Below are 26715 nucleotides of genomic sequence, written 5' to 3' on the forward strand. Positions count from 1 at the left end.
AGGTATCCGTTTTGCCATTTTATTGTGATAAGGTCATAGGTGCTATAATTCTAGCTAGGCTGTTGCCAGTAAGTTCTAAGGAAAGCATTATTGCGACAATTAAGATAACTTTGTAATTTCTATCTTGATTTTAGAGGCTTTGATATAATTATTTTGTATAAATGAATATTTCATTTTCATTTCTTGAAGGACAAAAATTGTCTTGATTAGATCATATCAAGAAGCTCCTCATACAGCAATAAAACATCATCGGCGCCATACATGCATGTTTATTTTTTAGGGCATTTAGGAAGGTGTATTTCATGCAGTAAACATATTCTACCTGTCTTATAGTTGATGCCTATGCTATTTTTGAAGGGGCCTTATAGAACAATAGAACAATACCTCTTCCTACATGAGACTAGATATTCTACAATGTTAGAAGTACGTAGTAGTACTAGCAATATCTCACGCTCAAAGAACTCTTGACAAAATGAATACCCAATATTCTTTTGTGGTATTAAAGCATGTAGACGAACTGCGCATATGGAGGATAATGACGGGCGTCGATTTTTCAATTGCCAAAACTTTGAGGTATGTTATTTCAATCTTGTTTGCTAAGAAGTGTGGTAATCCTTGTTTGCTAAAGTGTAGGTTGATCTTGTAAGCTAGACATTCTTGTCGATATTTTTGTTGGTATGACCCGGAAATACTACCATATGGCGAGAAGAGAATTAACCATTTAAAAATCGAAATTCAAAAGATACAACTAGCAATGGATGTCCAAACAACTCGACATCAACTAGAAATAGAGATTGAAAGGCGCAAGAGAAATGTTGAGAGAGTCATTGTAGTTTTAGTAATTTCAATGTCATGGGTACTTTGTTTAGGCATGTTTTTTGGAAAATTCTAAGACAATATGTAATCTTTGAAGTTAATGTAATTACATGTAATCTTATGTGGTTGTGTAGTACTGGGTAATCCAAATCCAAATAAAATTAATAGCATGATTACGATTATGATATTGCATCAACTGTAGAGTTACAAAAATGACAATTACAGAAAGAGGTTCAATACAATCCCAAGATTACAATTAATGATCTAAACACGTCAATACAAATATTGGTTCAATAAAATCCCAAGATTACAATATAAAATCTCAAGATTACAAATTTGTCTCATGACGTCTACCAATCCAAAAGCATTGAAGTCCCAATGGAAAGCCTCTGTAGTGTTGTCCTATAGGGGCATAAAAAAATATTGTAAGTGGCAAAGCAATTCATGAAAAAGATTACCAAAATATTTTAGTTTTACATTACCTGTGAGTGATGAGCAGTCGAAGGAGTTGAAAAACATTTCGGCGCATGTGTCCAAACTTGACTTTGTTGATCCTAGTGTTAAAAGTATAATTAAAAAATAAATTAAATAAAAAACAACAAAACATTCAAACAAAGTGAATCGTAAATTTAGTATACAGCATTAATAAAAAGGAACCTCAGCTTCATTATTGTGCAATTGCTTTTTCGTACTGGATTTCTTAATACTCTTTTCAGCGAGGTGCACTTTTCTCTTAGACAATGGTCTTCCCTTACTCCGAACTACCAACGAACTAAGAACTCGAGGGGTTGAAGCCTCCATCGAAGGAGTTGTATCAACTGTGTTGCTAGTATCATGATTAGCGATACCAGGGTACTGTGTCTTCAACTGTTCTATCTTACTAATCAATTTAACACAGCTGCTCTCAGTCTTTGAAGCATTGGAACATAGTTCATAGAAGTAATTTTGGATCCTATCGTACCTTCGTGCATCGTCGATGCTAGTAGTGTCATAACTACTTTTCACGAATGTGTATTTTCGCTTAACATCTTTCCTCCACCGATCCAAGATGTATTTTGATGGTATTGTATGTTGGCCCATCTGAATTAAGACATGGAGAGTGTGTCTGCACAAAATACTCTTAAACTCAAATAACTTACAATTGTATTTCACATCAAGGGGATCTTGACCAACTTCCACATTAAAGGTTACACGTTTTAATAAGTCATTACCAACTTGAACCTCATCCACAATAACGAACGTATATCTACCATCCTCACACCTCATCTCCTTAGTAGTTAAATGTAAAAATCCTCTCAATTCCTCTTGTATCTATTCGAATTTAGCAAGAGTATATGCACATTGAAATTGCTTCTCAAGAGGATAGTGATTGATGCAAGCCATGTTTGTGTCGATCACTATATAGTATAATAACCATGCATTCTCATGCAAATCAAATGTATCGAGCATACGATACAAATGTTCATCAAACTCATGCTTACTAAAAGAGTCATACACGCACCTATGTATAGTACTCTTGATTTCCCCATATTGACAATGTGAGCCAAATTTCTCGAGAAACTTTTTCATTATATGCCACAAGCAGAAGCGGTGCCTAGAAGTTAGAAACACTCTCGAGATTGCAATTGTCATGGTCTTGTCTTGGTTTGTGATGATTGCATTTGACGGTTGATCATTCATACACTGCAACCATGACTCAAATAACCACTCGAATGTATATGCGTCCTCACTGGATATCAATCCGCACCCGAGTATGATTGACTGCCCATGGTGGTTCACACTCACAAACGGTGCAAAAGACATTTTATACGCATTAGTCAGATATGTTGTATCAAATATAATCACATCTCCAAATGATTCATACACAGATTTACTCCGGACGTCTGCCTAAAACACATTCGTTAACCACATTTCATTGTCAACGTCAATCTTATAATAAAACTCCAAATTTCTTTTTTGTATATCTTCGAAATAGTTACATAGAGCTACACCCCCTCCACCCCCGAGGTGAAGTTGTTATGCTTTATCAATATAGTTTCGATACTCCTTCTCCCTGAATGTTACATTCTCATAACCCTATGCCTTAACAACCACAGACTTGAAATTTTTGGACAACCTTATTCTTACTAAGGATGGGTAGCAGGGCCCTGCCCTCGCTGCCCCGTCCTGCCCCCGCATTGGCGGGCGGGCTACCCCGCTCCACCCATGCAGGGGCGAGGTCCCCCACTCCACATGGAGAGGGCCTAGCGGGGGTGGGGCGAGGGCTGGGATGACCCCAGCGGGGTCCCGCCCCCCCTCTGCTCCACATATATAAATTTTTTTATTTATATATATAAATAAATATATTATATATAGATATATACAATTTATTAAAGATTTAAAATTGTATTCAAGTCATTGGATTGCATTGGCCTCCTAGGCCAACCTTTATATAGGAGGCCAAGACAATACAATTGTCATCCTTAAGCAATGTGGGACTTAGTAGCCTGAGAGGCCAAAACAATTCAAAATCTAACTCTAAGGAGTTTAAGTTCTTTTTATATTTAAAAATTTTAATTTATTATTTAAATTATATTATAATTTGGGTCTAAAAATATTTTTTTAGACCACAAATTTTTTTTTACAACAATGTGTTGGTCTAAGTGGGGGCGGGGAGGATGAGATTTTTTCCCCCGTCCCCAGGCATCGGGGCCGAGAACCTCGCCCCTGCCTACCGAGGGTGGGGGTCGGGGGAAGAACCCCAACCCCAGCATGGTGTGGGGTGGGGTGCAGGGGAGGGTACCCCCCACCCCGCACCATGCGGGTATCACCCATAATTCCTACCTCGTCATTTGTTTCAAGCCTCTTAGCGACACGAGTATCAACCTTCTTAAAGCATCTGAAATGTCTTACATTCCCCAAACTACAGACATGTATGTGATCCAATATCACCTTAGATATAGTATATCCACCTTCAACATTGAATATCGCATTAATCCTAGCCTTACACCCCATCTTTACTGTTTGTCTTAGTTTCATAACATTGGTAACCGTACTCTTTGATGTACCTCCTCGCGCGCATGCCAAGCAAAACCATCCTACCATCTCATCGTCATCCTGTCTAATATTCCTTTTGGATACCTCAAACCCCTTCTTCTTACCGTACTTCATATAGCAAGCATGCACTTCTTCTACAGATACAAATTGCAATTCAACCATTGGTTCTTCAATAGTTTCATTACCTCCAATCTCCTTATCAATTCATACCTCATCACACTCATTATTTAAAAATTCTATGTTGACATTCATTGCAACGTTCAAATTGTCTACAAATATACAACATGTGAAACAAAGATATTAAAATAAAGCTTTATAAAAATAATTTTAATACGAGAGCTAGAGATGAATATATAATGAAATAAGCATTATGACATTATTTGAATATTTAATGCTGCATGATGATAAATGGTCAATTATGCGGTATTAATACTCTTAAATATCATGGGTTAAAAGAGCTTTAAGTGTTAAAATAAGAGTATTAATTGGATAATGTGAATTAACTTTGTTTGACAAGTGAAATAATATTTTACTTCTAATTAAATATTTTACACTTGCAGTTCCATAAGTATCGAGCCTACAAAGCTAAAGTCCTTGCATAAAGGCCCTTGGACTTGAAATATATATTTGAATTGAGGCCTAAAGAGAGACCACGTGCAGCAAGCTACTCCCTCACATCTCATTCCTCATGAGTCAACTTTAATGAGCCCTACACCTCAAGAATCAAGCTACACTTTTGGGGGAGTGGAACGAGAGGCACGCCTCAAGTCCTGTACTGCTTTGGGAGTGGAACGAAAGGCACGCCTCAAGTCCTGGACTCCAGCTGGGAGACACAGCTGGATGTGGGAGAAGCAGGACAGATGCAACGGACGCACGGAGGGAAGAGATAAAAGGAAAAGAAAAAAATCAGGGGGGGCTTCTTCATTTTTTTTCGATAGTTTTTAGTTTCCCATTTTGGGGTTAGACTAAGTTTTGGATTTCCATTCATTTTTTTTTTTCTCTTTAGACTTTTCTTCAGTTTTCGTTTGGAGCAGGGCATTTTGAGTTGGTTTTATCTGGCTCTTGTTTTTTCTTTTTCTTTTTTTCTTTTTTATTTATTTATTTTATATAGCATTGGCTGGTTTTCTACCTATTTTTTTTGGTTTGACTTGGGAACATTAGTATTCATTTCTGTTGTTTTTATTTTGGTTCTTTTCGGACAATTGAGGAAGACGGCTTCCATCTCTGTTTTTCTTGGTCATTTTGGCCAGGACACATTCTTTGAGAGGCTAATTCATGCATTCTAGGGTTTAATTCATTTGGGTTTCTTTTGCTCTCAGATTTTGTGATGAATTTATTTAGATTAATTTTTACTGTTAGAAATATCATGTGTAGCTAATTTCTGAAACTTGAATTGTGGAATGAGTCTTGACTTGTTTTGGGTTCTAATTTAATACAATATTTTGTTGATGAATATTGATTTCATTTGTTGCTAGTCAGATTTGAATTGAAAATAGAGTGCAGTTCTTGCTCTTAATTTGTTGTTGACGTAAGGCACAGCAAATGCTTGAAAATTATCAAGGCTTCCCTCAGTTGATTGTTAAAGTGTGTTTGGTTAGTAAAGTTGTGAATCCCTTAGGGACATATTGCAAAACTTGAGCATAACTTTTTGTCTTCCTTTTCTCAATGCCTTGACTGGATTGTTAATCGAGAAAATATTCTAGAAATCGAAACAATGAGAGTTTCATACCCAACTCAAGTGTTTGTTAATTTGCCTATTTGATTAGAAACTTAAATTCCAGTTTTGATTTAGTTTTATGGGAATTTTAAATTCTTACTTTTTTTTTATCTTCTTAATTCATTTTCAAAGAAATATAGTAAAATCCTTTTTGCTCATTATTTACACATACATAAAAAAAAATACAAAAAAAAGAGTTTTATACTTCATTTTACTTCTTCACACTTCTCATACATCATCATACTTTCCAATTAAATTTCACAAATGCTTTGATAATCCTTTATCCCTGTGGAATATGATCCTAGGCTTATCCTTGATACAACTTGACACTTCTACACTTGGAAGTACATTCGAGACCGAGTCAAGTTTTTAGCGCCGTTAACTAGTGCTTATCAGAGCATTCCTCTACTACTGAAAGGTTGTTTGTAAAGCTGTGAACCTCTCCACAACCTGGGTGATATCTGATGTTTTTCCCTTTTCTCTATTTATTTTTCATTGTCTTTGATTTTCTACACTTGTGTGTATGACTGATTGGACTAGAGACCAAACATCTCGACTGATTAGGACAAAATCATTGGCATCTTTTAACTCTGCATCACTATCTCTTGAAACATCATCTGACACTGATAACATCATGGCTGAAGATGAACATCATGAGAGGAAAATGGTAAATCAAAACAGGACACTTAGGGAGTATCTACAGCCTGTTAGGACAAGCTCCCCTTCTTGCATCATTTTGCCTCTTAATGCAAATGCTTTTAATTTTAAACCCGGGATGATTCCATTGCTACCACATTTTCATGGGATGGAATCCGAAAATCCCTACTTGCATATCAAAGAGTTTGAAGAAATTTGTTCCACATTTACGGATAGAACATGCACTGAAGAGGTTATAAGATTAAAATTGTTTCCATTTTCCTTAAAAGACAAGGCTAAGGTATGGTTGAATTCCTTAAAACCAAGATCCATTGGGACTTGGCAAGAAATAAAAAACTGAATTTTTAAAGAAATTTTTTTCCATGCATAGAACCAATGCATTGAAGAGACAAATCATGAATTTTTGCCAAAAGGATGTGGAAACACTTTATCATTGTTGGGAATTTTCAAAGACCTTTTAAATGCATGCCCTCATCATTAATATGAGAATTGGAGGATCATAAGCTTTTTCTATAAGGGTTTACAACAAAAAATGAGGTAATTTGTAGAAACTATGTGCAATGGTGAATTCTTCAACAAAGGGCCCGAGGAAGCTTTTGAATATTTTGACTATTTGGCTGAAAATGCCCAATCTTGAGATGTTTCTGACTTGTATGATAGATATGAAAATCAAAAATGTGTTAGTGGGGGTGGTAAATACCACTTGAAAGAATATGATGATTTAAATGCTAAACTTGCATTAATGTCTAAAAAGTTAGAGTTTTTAGAGCTTAAGAAAGTCAATGAAATGCATGTTTTACCATCAATTTTTGAAAAATGCAACATATGTGAGGATCCAGGGCATGTGACTAATGCATGCCCAACAATTCTTGCTTTTAAGGAAGTTTTGCTTGATCAATCCAACCCTGTGCATATGATTTTTAAGAATTTTTCTGAACCTTATTCTAATACTTACAATGCAGGTTGGAGGAATCATCTAAATTTCAGCTGGAAAAATGAACAACCTAGGCCATCTACATAAGGACAAAGTCAGTACACACCTTATGTAGCAGCTGGCCAATGCTCGGGACCTTCTTATTTTACAAATTAGCCCCTCCAATGCAGAAAAAGGGAGTAGAAGACTCCTTTCAGCAACTAACTGTTAGCCTACAACAATTTATGCAAAGTTAGACCACGATCAACAACCAAAATGCCCAGGCCATCAACGAGATCAAAGGACCCTCACTAGAGTGACCACTACTCTAAGTAACAAAGAGAAGGGCAAATTCCCAACTCAACCCCATCCCAATCCACAAGGGCAATGTCAACCATCTCAGAATTATGGTGAAGAGGAGAATGTGAGATCAGTGAAAGCAATTACAACTTTGAGAAATGGTAAGGTTGTGGATATCCCTGCCCATAGTGCAGGAAATTTAGGTAAAAAAGCTAACCCTCCTTTAGTTAGTGGTGAGTCAAGCACTTTAGATCCAAATAATGATGCATGTCCCAAACCTGCACATTTTCCACATTGTTTGCTTTCTTTGCATAAAGAAAAACAGTATGCTGAAATCCTAGAAATTTTTAAACAAGTTAAGATTAACATTCCACTTCTTGATGCTATTAAAAAAATTCCTACTTATGCCAAGTTTCTAAAGGATTTATGCATTGTGAAACGCAAACTAAATGTTTAGAAAAAGGTTTTTCTCACTGAGCAAGTTAGTTTCATTATTCAAAATCACACACCACCTAGTACAAGGACTCTGGATCACCTACTAGACTTAGGTGCGGGGATTAATTTGCAACCTTATAGTGCGTATGAACAATTGGGGCTAGGGGAATTAAAAGCCACTTCCATCATTTTGCAGCTTGCCGATAGATTCATAAAAATTCCTAAGGGTATTGTTGAGGACGTCTTGGTCCAAGTAGATAAATTCTATTACCCTGTGGATTTTAAGGTATTGGATATGAAGTTGTCATCCCACTCAAACTCTTCACCACCTACGATTTTAGGAAGACCATTCCTAGCAACTTCTAATGCAATAATTAATTGTATGAGTGGTGTTTTAAAGTTGAGTTTTGAGAATATGACTTTAGAATTGAATATTTTTAACTTGTGCAGGCAACCTCAAGAACTTGTAGACGTTGAAGAAGTCAGTGCATTGGAATCCTTACTTTCTGAGAATTATTTATTTGATTACAATTGTGATAAACATTGGGAGGATTTAGAAGACTCCCTTGATTTAATGGAATCCACTAATCAATTTTCTTCTCTTTGTGCTGCAAGAAATTCAAATGAGATGCAGTGGAAGCTCAAATTTGAGCCACTACCAGCATTACAAGCCTTGGCACAACCCTCCAATGAAAAGACCCCAGTGCTGGAATTAAAGCCACTACCCTTGAAGCTGAGATACGCCTACCTTGGGCCAGAAAATTCATTCCCGGTGGTATTTTTGCACTCTTAACCCCTGACCAAGAGAGTAAGTTGCTGGAAATTTTGGCACAACACAAATCAACCATTGGCTGGTCCATTGCTGATATCAAAGGAATAAGTCTGTTTATTTGCACACATAAGATATATTTGAAAGAGGATTCAAAACCCTATAGAGAAATGCAAAGGAGCCTAAACCCCATAATGAAAGAGGTGGTAAAAAATGTCTTAAAATTGTTAGACATAGGCATCATCTATCCCATTGCTGATTGCAAATAAGTTAGCCCAATCTAAGTTGTACCAAAAAGATCTGGTATAACTGTGGTGGAAAATAACAAGGGAGAATTGGTGCCTACTAGAGAGACCACAGGTTGGAGAATGTGTGTAGACTATAGGAAATTAAATACAACATCTAGAAATGACCATTTTCTCTTGCCTTTCCTTGACCAGTTTTAGAAAAAGGGGCAGGGCATGAATATTATTATTTCTTAGATGGCTTCTCTGGCTATTATCAAATAGAAATAGCCCCTGAGGATCAAGAGAAGACCACCTTCACTTGTCTTTTTGGGACTTTTGCCTTCAAGAGAATGTCATTTTGGCTATGCAATGCCCCGACTACTTTTCAAATATGAATGTTAAGCATTTTCAGAAACTTGATTGAGGACATTGTTGAGGTTTTTATGGACAATTTTTGAATTTTTGGGAAAACATTTAATGCGTGTTTGTCTAATTTACAAACTGTTTTGAAAAGGTGTGAAGAAAAACAATTGATATTAAATTGAAAAAAATGCCATTTTATGGTAAGACAATGATAGTTTTGGGGCATATTGTATCTCCGAGGGGCATAAAGGTAGATAAAGCTAAAATAGATTTTAATCAAATTTTTCTGCACCTAAAAATGTGAAAGGTGTTAGATCTTTTTTAAGGTATGCCGGTTTTTATAGAAGGTTCATAATGAATTTTAGCTTTATCTCTAAGCCTCTGTGTCAATTTTTAATGCATGATGTCAAGTTTGAAAGGACCAAAAAGTGTCAAAATTGCTTTGATCAGCTGAAAACATTTATCACCACCGCACATATCATTCAGCCCCCAGATTGGTCACTTTTGAATTAATGTGTGATGCAAGTGACTTTGCAGTGGGGGCTGCACTTGGACAGCGAAAAGATAAGCTACCATATGTCATATACATGCTAGTAAGACTTTGAATGCTGCCCAAAAGAATTATTCCACTACAGAAAAAGAATTACTAGCTATAGTCTTTGCATTGGATCAGTTTAGATCATATCTTCTTGGTTCACTAATCATGCAGCTTTGAAACTTTTATTGTCAAAAAAAGACATCAAGCCGAGGCTGGTAAGATGGATACACCTATTGCAAGAATTTGATCTTACAATAAAAGACAAAAAAAGAGTAGAAAATGTGGTGGCAGATCATCTTTCTCGCCTTATACCTGAAGTTTCTGAGCAGTTTCCTTTAATTTCTGATTATTTTCCTGATGAACAATTATTTTCAATTGAGACTTTACCATGGTATGCTGACCTTGTAAATTTTCTGGTCACAGGAAAAACTCCTTCTCAATGGACTGCTCAAGACATCAAGAGGCTGAAACTAAGTATTTTTTCTATGATGATCCATACCTCTTTAGGTACTGTTCAGATCAAATCATTAGGAATTGTGTGCCTAATAATGAAATTTCTGGTGTTTTAACTTTTTGCCATATGAAAGCTTGTGGTGGGCATTTTTCAGCCCACAAAACAGTGGCTAAAATTCTTCAAAGTAGATTTTATTGGCCAACTATGTTCAATGATGCTTTTAGTTTTTGTAAAACTTCTGAATCTTGTCAAAAATTAGGAGGAATCACTAGGAGAAATATGATGTCCATGCAACCCATACTAGTGATTGAAATTCTTTATTGTTGGAGGATAGATTTTATGGGACCATTTCCTTCTTCTTATGGCTATTTATACATTTTGATTAATGTTGGCTATGTTTCTAAGTGGGTCGAGGTAGCCCCTTGCAAATCTAATGATCATCAAGTTGTTTCAAAATTTTTGAAAGAAAATATTTTTGCAAGGTTTGGCATGCCTAAAGCCATAATCAGTGATAATGACACTCATTTTTGTAACAAGCATTTCTCGACCTTAATAAAGAAGTATGATATCCATCACAAAATCTCTATTCCCTTCCATCCTCAAACCAATAGACAGACTGAACTAGTTAATAGGGAAATTAAAAACATCCTTGAAAAAACAATTAGCCCAAACAGGAAGGATTGGTCTTTGAGATTGTCTGGTGCCTTGTGGGCTTATAGAACAGCCTTTAAAACCATTTCGGGCATGTCTCCATATAGACTAGTGTATGGTAAGGCTTGCCATTTGCCTATAGAGCTGGAACATGGAGTATATTGGGCCATTAAGCAATGTAATTTCAATATTGATGAAGCTGGTTGTGTGAGAAAATTGCAGCTATCTAAGTTGGATGAGTTGAGGATGGATGCCTACAACAACTCTAAGTTGTCCAAAGAAAGAACCAAGAACTTCCATGACAAACACATCCAACGTAAGACTTTTGAGCTTGATCAACAAGTGTTATTGTACAATTCCCGGTTACACTTGTTCCCTGGTAAGTTAAGGTTTAGGTGGAGTGGACCTTATGTGGTACAAACTGTTTTTCCTCGTGGTTCTATAGAGATAATGAATCCTCTCAATGGTAACATTTTTAAGGTTAATGGTCAAAGGCTCAAGCCTTTTATTTCTAACTTTGCACCTGAGGAATCTACTATACATTTGCTTGATTCTAATTAATGGTTTTGTGATCTGTCCATTTTTTTTCATTGTTTTCTTTTGTTCAGTTTTTACTTTTGTTTTGGCTGCATTCCTTTCAAAGCTACCCAGGTACTTCCCTTTCCTTTTTCCTTCAATTTTTCTTCAACTACTTGGTTCTTTTATTAGCTGTCTTGCCCCTTAACTCTCTTTGTGTAAATTCTTTCATTTCTCTTGCATCATTAAGGACAATGCTACAATCTAGTTGGGGGTGTGGAAGAGAATTTATTTTTCTGTTTGCATGCCTTAGACATATGTTGGTTCACCTTGGGGGAGTGCTGGTAATGAGTTCAAATCAGATTAAAATCCTTATTTTTGAATTTTACATGCTAGAAAGTGAACTGAAAAATGATTTGTTGAGGTCATGGAATATGTAGAATGTAGTGCAAATCTGAGTATAGGTCAAAAGAGGGACTTATCTATTTTATTTAGTTTTTAAACCAACGAAAAGATGTCAAAAGCTTTGCTAAAACACATAACACATGCCCAAAATGCTTAGAAAGATTGCATTGGGTTATTATTTGTTGATTTTCACTTCAGTTATTTGAGACTCTAATGAACTATATCCTAATGGCTTAGGAAGAAATCTGAAGTGTATTAAATGAGAAAATGGACAAGCCAGTGATTAAAAAAGAAAGAAAGAAAGAAAATAAAAAGAAAATAAGTGAAATAAGAAGGTTTTCATGCATGGTTTACATTTGTGTTTTGTAAAAGGCTGCCTATTACCGAGGTCCTTACTAAATAAAAGAATAGGTGCCTTTTAAAGTGTAATAGCTCGAAAGCCGCTACTACAATGGTTTTGAATTAGAGTAAAACCATGTGGTTATCTTAGATTAGCCGCTGTGATTGAAACTATTAATGCCTCTTGGTAGTTGATCTTAGAATTCTAACCTTATTCCCATGCAGTTAAAGGAAAGCAACTTTGTTACATTTCATTCCCTTGGTCGATTAACTAAATAGTGTATAAATCTTCCAGTTGATACAAAAATTCAGATTAATCTATCTCTAGTGTTCTTAAACTCAACAAATTTATTTCATGGCATGTGATTTTCAGATTTATTGGAATTGTGATGAGTAACTTTCCATTGGTATGATTTCATTCACTTTATTTGTTAGGGACTAGCAAAAAGTCAGTTAGGGGGTGTGATAAATAGTCAATTATGCGGTATTAATACTCTTAAATATATTGGGTTAAAAGAGTTTTATGTGTTAAAATAAGAGTATTAATTGGATAATGTGAATTAACTTTGTTTGACAAGTGAAATAATATTTTACTTCTAATTAAATATTTTACACTTGGAGTTCCATAAGTACCGAACCCACAAAGCTAAAGTCCTTGCATAAAGGCCCCTGGACTTGAAATACATATTTGAATTGAGGCCTAAAGAGAGACCACGTGCAGCAAGCTGCTGCCTCACATCTCATTCCTCGTGAGACAACTTTAATGAGTCCTACACCTCATGAATCAAGCTGCACTTTTGGGAGAGTGGAAGGAGAGGCACACCTCAAGTCCTGTACTGCTTTGGGAGTGGAACGAGAGGCACGCCTAAAGTCCTGGACTGCAGTTGGGAGACGCGGCTGGACGTGGGAGAAGCAGGACAGACGCAACGAACTCACGGAGGGAAGAGATAAAAGGAAAAGAAAAAAATCAGGGGGGGCTTCTTCATTTTTTTTGTAGTAGTTTTTAGTTTCTCATTTTGGGGTTAGACTTAGTTTTGGATTTCTGCTCCTTTTTTTTTTCTCTCTTTAGGCTTTTCTTCAGTTTTCGTTTGGAGCAGGGCATTTTCAGTTGGTTTATTTGGCTCTTGTTTTTTCAATTTTTTTTTTTATATATAGCATTGGCTGGCTTTCTACCTACTTTTTTTCTGGTTTGACTTGGGAACATTAGTATTGATTTCTGTTGTTTTTATTTTGGTTCTTTTCGGACAGTTGAGGACGACGGCTTCCATCTCTATTTTTCTTGGTCATTTTGGCTAGGACACTTTCTTTGAGAGGCTAATTTATGCATTCTAGGGTTTAATTCATTTAGATTTCTTTTGCTCTCAGATTTTGTGATGACTTTATTTAGATTAATTTTTACTGTTAGAAATACCATATGTAGCTAATTTCTGAAACTTGAGTTGTGGAATGAGTCTTGACTTGTTTTGGATTCTAATTTAATGCAATATTTTGTTGATGAATATTGATTTCACTTGTTGCTAGTCAAATTTGAATTGAAAATAGAGTGCGGTTCTTGCTCTTGATTTGTTGTTGACGTAAGGCATAGCAAATGCTCGAAAATTATCAAGGCTTCGCTCAGTTGATTGTTAAAGTGTGTTTGGTTAGTAAAGTTGTGAATCCCTTAGGGAAATATTGCAAAACTTGAGCATAACTTTTTATTTTCCTTTTATCAATGCCTTGATTGGATTGTTAATCGAAAAAATATTCTAGAAACCGAAACAATGAGAGTTTCATACCCAACTCAAGTGTTTGTTAATTTGGCTCTTTGATTAGAAACTTTAATTCTAGTTTTGATTTAATTTTACGAGAATTTTAAATTCATACTTTTTTTTTCTTAATTCATTTTCAAAGAAATATAGTAAAATCCTTTTTGCTCGTTGTTTATACATACATAAAAAAAAAATAAAAAAGAAAGAGTTTTATACTTCATTTTACTTCTTTACACTTCTCATACATCATCATACTTTCCAATTAAATTTCACAAATGCTTTGATAATCCTTTGTCCCTGTGGAATACGATCCTGGACTTATCATTGATACAACTTGACACTTCTACACTTGGAAGTACATTTGAGACCGAGTCACATGACAACCGAGAGACCATTCCATTTCACAGGAATTTCAATTCTCATAAGCATTTTCACAAACATATAAACTACAGTCCCTTTTTTCGCAAATGTCTCCATCATTCAATTTCCATTCCCTTCCTTAGGTACAATAAGCATGGATCATAACAATGCATTTGCAACATAGCTCAGAAGAAGAAAAAAATCCAGACAAAATAAACAAAAAAAAATTACAACATTTTGGCCTCCATAGTGCAGGGGAAGGAAACTGAGATTAACAAAAATAAAAAAATTACCTTGGAGATTCCGTCGAAGAGATGGCCAAGAGGGGACCACGAACTGGTGGGGCTAGGGACGGCGAACTGGTGGGGCTGGGAGGGTGAATTCGATGGGTCTGGGGAGGGCGAAGTGGAGGAAAAAAAATGTTGTGGTCGGAGATGGAGGGGAGGGGAGATGTGGTCAAAGATGATCGATGGGCTCACGGGGTCAATGGTTGATGGGCAAGAGAGAAAACGTGCAGAGGCATATGCGCAGGAGAAAGGCCAGAATGAATGAAATACCGTTACTTTGTGTGTTTTAAAATGAATAAAGTATCAGCCACGTCGAGTGGGATATCACAACGGGACATTAGAGCAGGGCCAGTAGCATTACCCATCACTATATATTACAATATATTATAATATATCATTATAGTCTATAATACAATTATAATATATATTATAATATACTACAATATATTATCACTATAGTATTATATACTATTATATATTTTATAATATAGTATATAGTATATTAAAACCTGAAAACCAGACCCAATTGGACCGGAACCGGTAAAACTAGAAGTACCACTTTATGGGGTAACTGGTGCGAATCAGTTCTTGAAAATGCAAAACCGGTGCGTACCGGCTCGGTCCCAAATTTTGTCCAAAACTGGACCAAACCTGACCAGTTACACCCCTAGTTAGCAGACTTTTTCGCTGAATTCACCAGCTTCCAGGTAGAGAACGATGATGCACGTCCTATAAAGCCCTGACAAGTATTCGTCAATGATTCATCTTGCCGGCTTGGGCTCCAGGCGACTGCTCAAGTCGTCGTCTACAATGCCCCAGTTGGCATATACATAAAATAGGAGTCTAAGGGTCTGCCAGACTGAGAACTCCCACCCATCACCAAACAAGAAGAAGAATTTACGGGTATATTCTTTCACAACAGTATGTCGTGCCTCCACCCGAACCAGTTACTAGACCAGCTGAAAACTATAGATGTGCTAGCCCTTTTGCACAATGTTGTGAGTAATGAAAAACTCACAGGCCATAAGATCTGAGAAATCGGACTTAGCCTCTTCAAAAGCGCGGCGCCATATAACACAACACGAGACTAGAATCCTCCGTGTGAGGGGAGGAAGTTGACTAGGCACGAACTCAAAAAAGCCCAGCACTTCCAGCATAGGTTGGCAAAATGGCAACCTGAGGCTGCTAGAGAACCTAGCAGGGTACACCGCCACCTTGGTGCCATAGCCCTCAGAGTCCACCACTACGTCGGTAGGGGAAGGCACCACGAGCTCCACCTTTGAGGGGATCATATAAGTCACCCTCAACTCCTCCAGTTCAGTGGAGGTCACCACCAATCGCCATGAAAATCCTGTGTAGTCGTCCAAGGTGACACCACAGCAGCCTGGACATCGCCAAAGGACCCCACTTGTCTAGCAGGGTGTGAATATTTTTTCAGAGCCATGAAAGATAGAAGAAGATGCAAAGGAATTTCAGAAGAAAAGGGAAGAAAGACAAAGGAACTAAGAACCCAAGCCGCAAAGCAAGAGTCACAGAATGAAGAAAAAAATGCAGAGTGAGTATAATAGGTTTCCCAACATGGAAGAGGGTCCTTGTATAGGCGGGGTTGGTCTTTGACCTCTTGAGACACCATAAATCTACATACCACCACGTGTCCCATAAATTACCAGAATCTCTTGATTGTTGCAACCGCTGCAGAATATATTTGTCGATACGATGTGCAGAATTAGTGGCTACATATCACAAAGTTATGAAGCAGAAATCGAAGAGGCACCACTCAATGCAAAAACGTAACTGAGGCCTCGTTGCCATGTGGATGTAACACAGACGGTCGCTCAGCACACAAAAAAGAGGGCCAAGATCTCTAGCAAAGTGAATGGTTAAGCGAAGAAGAAAGAATCCCCCTCGGACCAGTCCGATAGGAATTGACAGGGTAACAGTAAGGGGATTTTCCCCATTGCCTAAAGCCCATTGGGTCTAGGCCCAATACCAGGCCCAAGGGCCCCCAATCTTCTTAGTGGATGGAACGTCTATCAGGAAGGAGTGCCGAACAATTGGTAGGACAGATCGACATGACAGTCTATGATCGCTTTTAGAACCCATAGACGTGCGCAGAGCGCAGCGGGAAATACGAAAGGCCATCAATCCATTCGACATGAGACCATCTACGACTCGTAAGGACTAGACACGAAGTCAGGGAACCACACCGCATTAATGACACCATTACTGAATTACATGCCACATAAATATAAAACAAAAAAAAAATCCAATATTCATCATTTAAAATGCAACACACAATGCAATCCACTATATATTACATTTTTTTTTATAGTTATACATTACATAACAAAACACAAAATTGCAAAGATATTTGTTACAAAATAGTAGCATGGTCTTCCAAAGTGATGCTTGAAGTGATCATTTCCGTCACTAATAAACCAACAAAAGCCCAAACATAAAGAGTAGATTGGTTGCCAATTTTGAGCACCACCCCACCTGCCATTGCAAACAAAACAGAGGGCCAATTATTCCACATCAGGCACCATAACAAAATTACATAGCAGTTGTAACTGATATGATGCCATTGAACCAAGACTCATGCCCAACTATGTAGCATCAATCACCTCAGAAGATTGAGAACCACTTTTGTTTGAGACACAACACAATCAACATACTTATGGTGCATAATTAGAACTTGATGGGGATAGAACAAAAACTAACTCAAAATTAACCACCTACTGTAGATTAAATTATTTAAGAAAGCATGGCATCATACCCAAGCAACAAAAGCGATCTCATCATCCAATGAAATTTCATTCAGCATCTTTCAACATCTTCAAAGGCATTCCCATCTCAAAGGAGCATTCACACTATAGTGCCTAGAGTCGATTAGTAAATATGCCAACAGGGTAATGATACATTTATATTTCCTTTACTATTGCTTTACTACCAAGTTATTTTTCTTTTTCCTTTTACTTTTTGAATCTGGATTAAAAATATCAGAATATGACCTTCTTGCATAATCTAAAAGAAAATAAATTCAATCAACTAACATAATCATGTAATTTAATTAAAAATAAATTTAATTTTATAAAAGTTGACCTTATTTTGCTCTTTGTGTCCATTTTTATAAAACTGAAATTAGTTTGAATTAATTTACATGATAACATTGGTTGATTGAATTTATTTATTTTTATATTATGCAAGAAGGTCATGTTTTGAGATTTTTAATCTATATTCAAATAGTAAAAGGAAAAAATAACTAGATAGTTAAGTAATAGTAAATGAGGTGTAAGGGTATCATTGCTCATGCCAATAAATCACATTCCTAGAGTTTAGCCATATAAATCCTAGAAAGTCTGGAATAGATCAGGGCTTTCCTAAGCCAAATCATCAAGAGTATCAACTAAAGATTAAGTTAATCTTTTCACCCATTTTTCTTTCATGAACAACAACCAATTGTTAGTTTGGAAGTCGCACAAGGCAAAGACAATGTTCAAGCAATTGGGAGGACTTGAACCCAAGCTATATAACCAGACTTCAACAGCAAGTCAACTTTTATCACATATAACTATTATTGACACAATAGAGTTGCAGGAATTTCTCATACAAGCGAGCTCTCCAAAATGATAATTTCACAATAATTTTTCATACAAGCAATCCACATACAGATCGAAAGAATGAAGTGTTTCTTTTTCTTTTCTCTTTACTATATACTGATCTTAGACATTACTTTTGCCTCCATTCATTTCATATGCATGGAAAAGATATCAGAGGTCTCACTTTTCCTTGCAAAAGATGAATTTGATATTTTTCAAACTAGATATAACCCATAGTATGAAGCACTAGATGGCATTAGAAATGCATAATGGGTGTTTTCCCTCATTTTCAAGAAAAAGGGCTACAAAGCCAATAGAATTGAGCAAGGATAAAAATAATAATCTGCAATAAATTCCAAAAAATAAATGTATTTTTTTAAAAGAAAAAGGAAAAATCAGTTTTTCAATCACTAGATCTAAAATGGAACTCCTAAATTCAAATCAAATCAACAATACCCAAAACAAGATGAATCATATCAAACACAAATGAGTTCCTATTATTCAATAAATTAACACTGTACCTGTAAAGCAAGTTGTCTGAAAGACTTCTTGACCTCATATTCAAAAACTCAGAAAATAGCTTGCATATTATTTAAGATCTAATCACTAGTTACTATAACCAATGCCTTGAAGAAAAGAGATAGCAAATGTCATACACTTAGATATCAAATCACATTAAGGATTCTAAGATCTACTAATAGAAAATAAAATACGAATTATGGGATCAAATCTAAGAGTAGATCCAAAACAAAAAAAGTAAAAACAACTCAAAGCCACGTCTTGCTGCGGCCATGATGGTTCTTGAAGGCTAACCATCAAGGATCTCACAAAGAGACGAACGACCAAACCATGGCTATGGAACATAGAAACCTGGCCATAGGCTTGCGAGAAGAAAGCTAGAAAGATGTGAGAAGGAGGAGGAGGGAGAGAATGAGAAGATGGAGAGAAGGAGGAGGAAGAAAATTATAAGATGGAGAGAAGGAGGAGGGTTTCGACAGGAGCAAAGGTAGGGTTTAGACGTGTGAGAGAGAGAGAGAGAGAGAGAGAGAGGGAGGCAAAAAAGAAGAAGAAAGCTGAGCAGCAGGAGCGAGAGTATTGACGCAAGAGAGAATGAGCGGCGGGAGCTAGGGTTTAGATGAAAGAGAGAGTCAGATCGATCTTTGGGGGGTGGTTACAGTGTTTTGCATGTTTTTTAATGGAAAACGGGTGCCCATTTTAATCCCGGTACTTGGGTTTATAACCATACCGGGCCCAGGTAGGTCGATCCAATTTCCGGCCCAAAATCTGTAACCGGAACCTGGTCGGAACTCGGATAATCAGGTTTCGAACTAGGTAGGAAAAAAATCCAGCCTAGATAAACAATCCTATTTATTTACAATCTAACAAATCACATGATTAAGCCACAATCATTTTGTAAGAAATTTCTTTCTAATTTGTTTATCAAGCATTTTCCATTGAATAATAAAACTTTTATCAACGAAAATGGATTAATACTGTTTATCTATTTTTTTAAAAGAACGACACCGTTTATTAACTGAATTCAACAATAATTGAAGTTTCAATACTATGATTTGTTTAAAATAGTATTAAAATTATTATATTTTTTTTTATCATATTCTTCATTAAACTTTGAGTTGGCTATTTGTTTAGAAAGTATGGTCATTTATAGCAACAGCTAAGAATTAAGAGGCTTGGAATCGTCGGGTCAATTGTCAAATACACGTATCATGCTTTGAAGTGCTCAGTCTTTGTCAAATGGTCCTCAAATTCGAAGTCATATTTGTTAATTTAGGTAGGCTTTAGAATTTAAGGTGGACACGACAAACGGCTATAGAATATTTTGGTTTTTTGGACGGACGCCATCTTTCGGCTCTCCTGTTCAATGCACTCCAAAAACTCCAAACGTCAAGAGATCTAAGGCACCACGCAACTGATCTTTAAAACTATCCTCTTCTGTCTCTTTCTTCTTAATTTTCTCTTGAGAATGCCAAACACGTCACTAACTTGCTATACATCACTGCTTGGGTCATAATTTTATATAAAAACTATATTATTAGTGGCATAAACAAAAGCATTGATTATTCAGAAGCTAATGTCGGAAACACTGTAGACCTGGTTTGTCTATAGCCAGAATGCCTAACATATGCTTAATTTGAGGGATGTGAAAGAGATGCCAAACATTTTGTATTGCCCAAGCTGGCTCCATGTGTTGCAAAAGTTCTCTATCTATATTAAGACCATTTAATCAAAAGAAATGCTACTTATCATTCCCGCACCACACACCAACATGTGATAAGAAACGTTTCTCTTTTAATCAAATGAGATTTTCTAATATCAACTATAAGAGTAGGGATGATCATGTGGATTTGGACATTAGAACTTGCTGTGAGACGATAGGTTTCGGATGATAGCTAGCCCTCATCGAAGTATATTATAACCCTTCAATCTTTTTGCATTATTTCTAGGCAATCAAGTTTTCCAAAGAATGATGGACCGGAACCAATTGGACAATGATCATGTGCATGCAATTGTTCAGAACCTTTAAAGAAACACCACAAAGATATGGCTAATTTGTCTTGCCATCCATGCGCGCCAGATCACAATCATGTGGGAGCAGCCAAAACAGGAAAAAAAGAACTGTCACACTCGCGATATTACTAAATTTCAATTCATGAACACATGAGAGATAAGATTCTGAGTGATTTTACAACAGCCACACATATATATTATATATATATATGGTAGCCAGATGGATTATGCATTGTTGTATTCTATCATCAAGTGGCAATCCATGCACTACGCCATAGTTTCCATACAAAGACAGCAATCTTGGTTGTTAAAGTCAGATTCCATATATATTAGATGATAGAAAGGCATAGGTTGAGAGTCATCTCTGAAAAGTAAGGGTGTAAACCCAGATCCCGTGTACTTAGTCATGAGACGGCCCAGATCATCAGCATATGGGTAATTTATAATGCGATCTGAGTATTCATCTGGGTTAACCTAGTTATAACTCAAGCAAGTAGTACCCTACCTTATCTGGTTATAAAAATTTAAATATCCAGTTTCCCGAGTTGTCAACAAATTATTTTATTTAGGAAGGTTACAAACACAAAGCCATCTTGTTTCATCTATAGGCAAATTTTCTTAAACGTAAAACCCGATATCCACATCCGTATAGGGACGGGTACAAAATCAATGAAGATATCCACCCAAATGAACCTGGTTTTCCAGATTCTGAATTGGACCCGAAAAAAAAAAAACCGGCCTGGATCGATGCATGCACAACCCTACTTAGGTTCCATCTCATTATTTTATTTTATCCCTTCTTTCACTTGTATCACATCCATCCAAAGTCTTTCATAACTTCTTTTCCTCGTGGCCAAAATTTAATGAATTTGATATTTTTATTAAATTAATATTATTTATCATTCTTTTATTATCTCTAGCATCAAATAATTAGAAGATCACTGTTTTTTATTATGAATTATTTAATATTTATAATCAAGCATTAATTAAACAATAATGAGAGAAAGCCAATGTTCAAGTAAATATTCATATTTTATCTTAAATATTCATATTTTATATCTTTATATCTCCTAATATTTTTAAATCCTAAAAATTAAAACCCCAAATAAAAATATATATCTTGGTAGATTTTAATTCAGTCACAAGACCCCCAAGGTGAGAATATGACGTGAAAATATCATAACCCCGGCCCTTTGGTTTGTCTCATAAGCCGGCGGCATCTTCATGATCTTGCTGTCCTAGCTACCTTTCAATTATATATATCCTTTGTCGTTGTCGATTTAATAATGTTTAATGTGGCTGGCAATTATTTATTTTATCTGTTCATATGTTTTTTTTAATGTTTTTTCTATTGGCCTGTTTTTTATAATTATTTGAACCTTTTTATTCTTTGGAATTTATATTATTATTCGAGAATCGCTCACGGTTAATGGGTCTGCTTTGATGTAAAAGGAGATTTAAAAAAAAAAAAAGGTAATAGAATCCTTTTAGTGACAGAGTTGGATCTTTGAGAATTAAGGACGGCAGCAAGTCGTGAGAGTACAAACATTATTTTGTAAGTTTGATGTTATTTGTTAGATTATAGATCTACTTTCATTGTAGAATAGATCTAACGTATTATATAAAAATAATATTATTTTGTGAGTTTAATTTTGTGTGATTTTTTTGTAATTGTATCACTTCTATGATTGAAATGAGTATCCCAAGTCATGATAGGGCAAGAAAGGTTATGGACCATTTCGAAGTCTCCATAGTTTTGAAATATAGTTACACCACATACCTTATGAAAAATATTCCTACATTCTAAAAAAAAAAAATTCACATCATATGTGAGATGTGGAATAGTGAATAATGACTGATAAAAAGAATTTTTCACACTATATTTGGAGAGGTTGCATTTCTGTGGATTGTTTTAAAAGGTTGATTTGAGAAATGTACTTTCTTTGCCCCAAATAAAAGAGCATGCCGGTTTTTGAAAACAAAGTAAGATAAACAAATATGGATGGTTGGATGGACAATGTATTTTGTCAATAGTTAAGAAGCATAAAAAAAAATGACTGACACGTTGGTCGCACGTGCCCTAGCAGAGGGGCGTGCTAGGAGACTAGAGGCACAAGAAGCCCACACTCTACTTTGGGGGAGCATTTGATTGCCTACATGAGATGTGGTTTCGCTAGGTCAATTGTTTTCCATTTTAGAAAAGAAACAAAAAAACATAAAACATAAAAGAAAACAAAAAACAAAAACCCTTAGAGTAAAGGAGGGAGTGAGGATTTGGATATACACAATATGGGGTGTTTGTGTTATTGTGGTTAGAGAAATGATAGAGATAATAATATAAAGAGTTCATCTTTAAAACGGTCCATCTGTTTATATTCAAAAAATAGCTCTCCAATAGGAGATTTACACGTAGCCTCAGCATACCTACCATGTGCCCCCATCGCACGCACGCAGATGGCTCCCTTAGCCCTCATCCCCTCTCATTCTCTCCCCCCAAAACCTAGTTTTACGAAATTTCATCTCCCCCTCTCTGCCATTCTCTTTGCCTCCTCTCTCCGTCGTCGCACGAGGAATGTGACCGTCTTTGCCCCCTCTCTCCGTCGTCACACAAGGAACGCGACCTTCGATGGATTCCCTTGCTGTTGAGATTAGATGGGTCTGGTAAGGGGGTGATGGTGAGACATTGAGAACAATGCCGCCCACCTTCGATAGATCCCTCCGATGGTTGTGGTGGTTGCCTCCTCTTCCTCCGAGTCTAGGTCAGTTGATATTTTTTCTCTTTTTATTTGATCTGATCTTTTTATTTCCATTGGAAGGATCTGGGAGGGGGGCTTTGTCTGGGTTTCGAAAGAGGGGATCAGGATTTGTTGTAGTGCAGCTTGATAGTCACTGCTTTGAGCACGATTATGTTAAAGTTGGGGTATTTTTTCTTGTAGTTGTTGAGAGAGAGAACTTGGATTCTAAGAAGGGAATGGAGAGGAACCATCTCAACAGGAAATTGGTGAAGAAAGAGAAAGTTTATCTATGGATTTTGATAGGGGTGTAACGGGTCCAGTTTGGTCTGATTTTGGATAAAATTTGGGATTTTATCTATATGCACCAATTTTGCATTTTCAATAATCGATTCCACACTAGTTATCCTCCTAAACCAGTACTTCCGGTTTTACTGGTTCCAGTCCAGTTTTTCAATTTTAATATACTATATAATATATTATATAATATATATATAATAGTATATTATAGTATATAATACTATAGTGATAATACATTGTACTATATTATAATTGTATTATAGATTATAGTGATATATTATATTATAGACTATAGTGATATATCATAATATATAATATAGTGATATATTATAATATATAGTGATATAGTATTAGTATAACTATTAAGACAATATACTATAATGATATAAGATTTTAAAATTTAATATTATATTAATTAGTAATTTATCATATAATACAAAACTATTTTATATATAATTATATATTATATATAAAAATTATATACAATATAAAAAATTATAATATATATACATGAACAGGTCCGTTTCGGTCAGGTCCGATTTTAGAAAAAGAAAAATTTGAACCAGACCAATTTTAACCAATTTTAAGAAAAATAAAACTGCTACTAAACTAAACCAAATTCGGTACCGGACCAAACCCACCGGTTCACTGGTTTTCTTTTACACCCTTGAATTTTGACGAAAAGTAGAAAAATAAAGAATAAAAAAGTCAGTAAAAGTGGTGCGGATGGAAGATGTGTTCTTGGGCAGTGAAATTCTAACATGAAGATGGTGTTCTTGGGCAGTGAAATTCTAACATGAAGATGGTGTTCTTGGGCGACAGGAAGATGTGTTTATTATGTAGTATAATGAGCTTATTTTGATTTGTGTGTAATTGCTAATGTGGTAGAGTATTATTAGAGGCTGTTAAAGGCTTATTTTCAAATGGATTGCTACAAAGCGGCTTTGTAATCTAAAACACTTTCAACTTACGATCCTAAGTTTTCATTTTATCTTGTATGATTAAAGCTGTATAACTTAGATACAAAAGTTAGTCCGATGATTTTTATAACAATAATAATTATGATGCTAATGCTAATAATGCAAGATGGAGTATGGTGCACAACGTTTTTGTAATAAGAGTAATATTTTTTAAAATTATTTATACAACTAGAACGTGCAAATCCCATATAGATGCCTTAAAAAAGTGAGATACGCTTGAAAAAATTAATTCTTTTTTAATGTTGGTCTCACTTGTTTTTAATGTTGTATGTCCTAATCTAGCATTATTTATCTCAGACCTCGTCTCTGGGCACCCAAATGCATGTGGACATCCATCTGTATTACTGTCGTGCATATTGTGTAGGCGGGGATGGGATAAGTGTAGCGGGTGGGTCAGATGTGGAGGCCCTCCGACCACTCTTAATGGCTATTGTATTTTAAGCAAAAAAAGAAATCTTAGTAACAGCCACTGTTTGAGAGCATCCATCGCACACCTAACGTGTCGCCAAGGCATTTTTTTTCCCTCTCTCAGTTCACAACAAATTTTCCATTTGAAACTCTTTTCTTCCTCTCCTCCCTCCCCTTCACCCATCTTTTGTTCTTCCCTCCCCAAGCATCATCCCCCACCCCCACCCCTGTGGTTCCCGTCGACCCATCCTCTGATTGTGCAGTTTGAATATCGCTTATTTCTGCTAAAGAGAACTACGGCCAGTGCAGACAGTTTCCCAATCGCCTGGTCAATCCGACCGGTCAGTCCTGGCAAGCCCACCCTCAGGTCACCCAGGTTGAGCGCAATAACCTTACCGGAATCACAGTAAACTCCGATGAAATTACACGGATCGGACGTGAAGTTCCATGTAGCAAAGAAGTTCGAACCAGGCAAGTCGGCCAAAGCCTTCCTGATCGATTGCAAAGCCAAAAAATCAATCGGGTCCAAAATTGCAAACACTCGAGAGTTATTACACTACAACAAACAAAAAGTAAGCACAATGAAAACCCTCAAACCCCTTAAATCAGCCATGGAAGAAGTGGCTACTGAGCTAGTGAATGTATGGGGGCTTTAGAGGACCGTGAGAGATGGTTGAACGCGGAATGCTTTTCCGTGAGAGGACCAACCGATTTCTCATGGGAAAGGGCGTGAAAGTTTTTATTAATGGCAGAACCACCAGCATTAAATAAAATTTAAAAAAAAAAAAAAGAGAACTTTTCGAGTTGTTGGCTTGGAAAGCAAGCTTTGCTTGAATCTCCTTGATGAAGCTTCTTCAACTTGGGTCTAGTTCTCTGCCTACACACACTCTCTCTCTCACTCAATGTGTTTGTTTTTCCATTATTTTGGCTTCGGAAGGAAGATGCAATGGCTGCTCTGATACTTTTGTGTCTCTCTGTGGTTTGCGAAGCTTAGGGACGTGCATTTTAAAAAAAAAAAATAAAGACAGCAACCATATAGGATGTGCATTTTGTGCTACTATAATAACTAGGGGTGTACAAAAATCGCCCAAACCGGCCGGGAACCGACCAGACCGGCCGCCGGAGTCAGGAACCGGCCGAAACCGACAAGGAACCGGTCGGCGGGCAGCAAGAATTGTTGAAAACCGATATCGGCCGATTCGGAGCGAGTTCGAACCCTTGGAAAACCGCTGAACCGGCTGACCCTTTATATATATATATTTTTTAAAATATATGTATATAAAACGGCGTCGTTTTTCCCTTAGAACTTAAAAAAAAACATATGGAACGGTGCCGTTTGGCTGCGCCATTTCAAAATGGATTTAATATGCCCCTGGCCCCTCTTCTTCTTCTTTCCCGCATCTTCTTCCTTTCTCCATTTCACCTACAACTTTCTTCTACTCTCTCATGGTAAAGGGCGGCACATCCCTCCTCCGTCACAGAGACGCCGACGGCAGACCAAGGAACCGAACCACACCGCGCCGAGACCGATAATATCAATTTTCTCTCCCCCAATCGACCAGTTTCAGCCGATTTTTTTCTCTCATGGCAGACATCGGTTCGGCGTCGGTTTGGCACCAAAACTGCGCCGAACCCA

General features: G+C 36.5%; 1 protein-coding gene across 1 annotated transcript; it reads left to right on the forward strand.

Annotated features, from left to right (window-relative positions):
- Positions 1 to 10969: 10969 nt before the first annotated feature.
- On the forward strand, positions 10970 to 11437 carry LOC118348734. Its single transcript, XM_035690973.1, has one exon. The coding sequence runs from the start codon at positions 10970 to 10972 to the stop codon at positions 11435 to 11437; it is 468 nt and encodes a 155-aa protein (XP_035546866.1).
- Positions 11438 to 26715: the final 15278 nt, after the last annotated feature.

This window comes from Juglans regia, chromosome 1 (assembly GCF_001411555.2).
Source record: "Juglans regia cultivar Chandler chromosome 1, Walnut 2.0, whole genome shotgun sequence".
NCBI classification, from domain to species: Eukaryota; Viridiplantae; Streptophyta; class Magnoliopsida; order Fagales; family Juglandaceae; genus Juglans; species Juglans regia.

Coding starts and splice junctions, on each gene's coding strand:
- LOC118348734 (XM_035690973.1), top strand. CDS start 10,970: ATGTCTCCATATAGACTAGTGTATGGTAAGGCTTGCCATTTGCCTATA.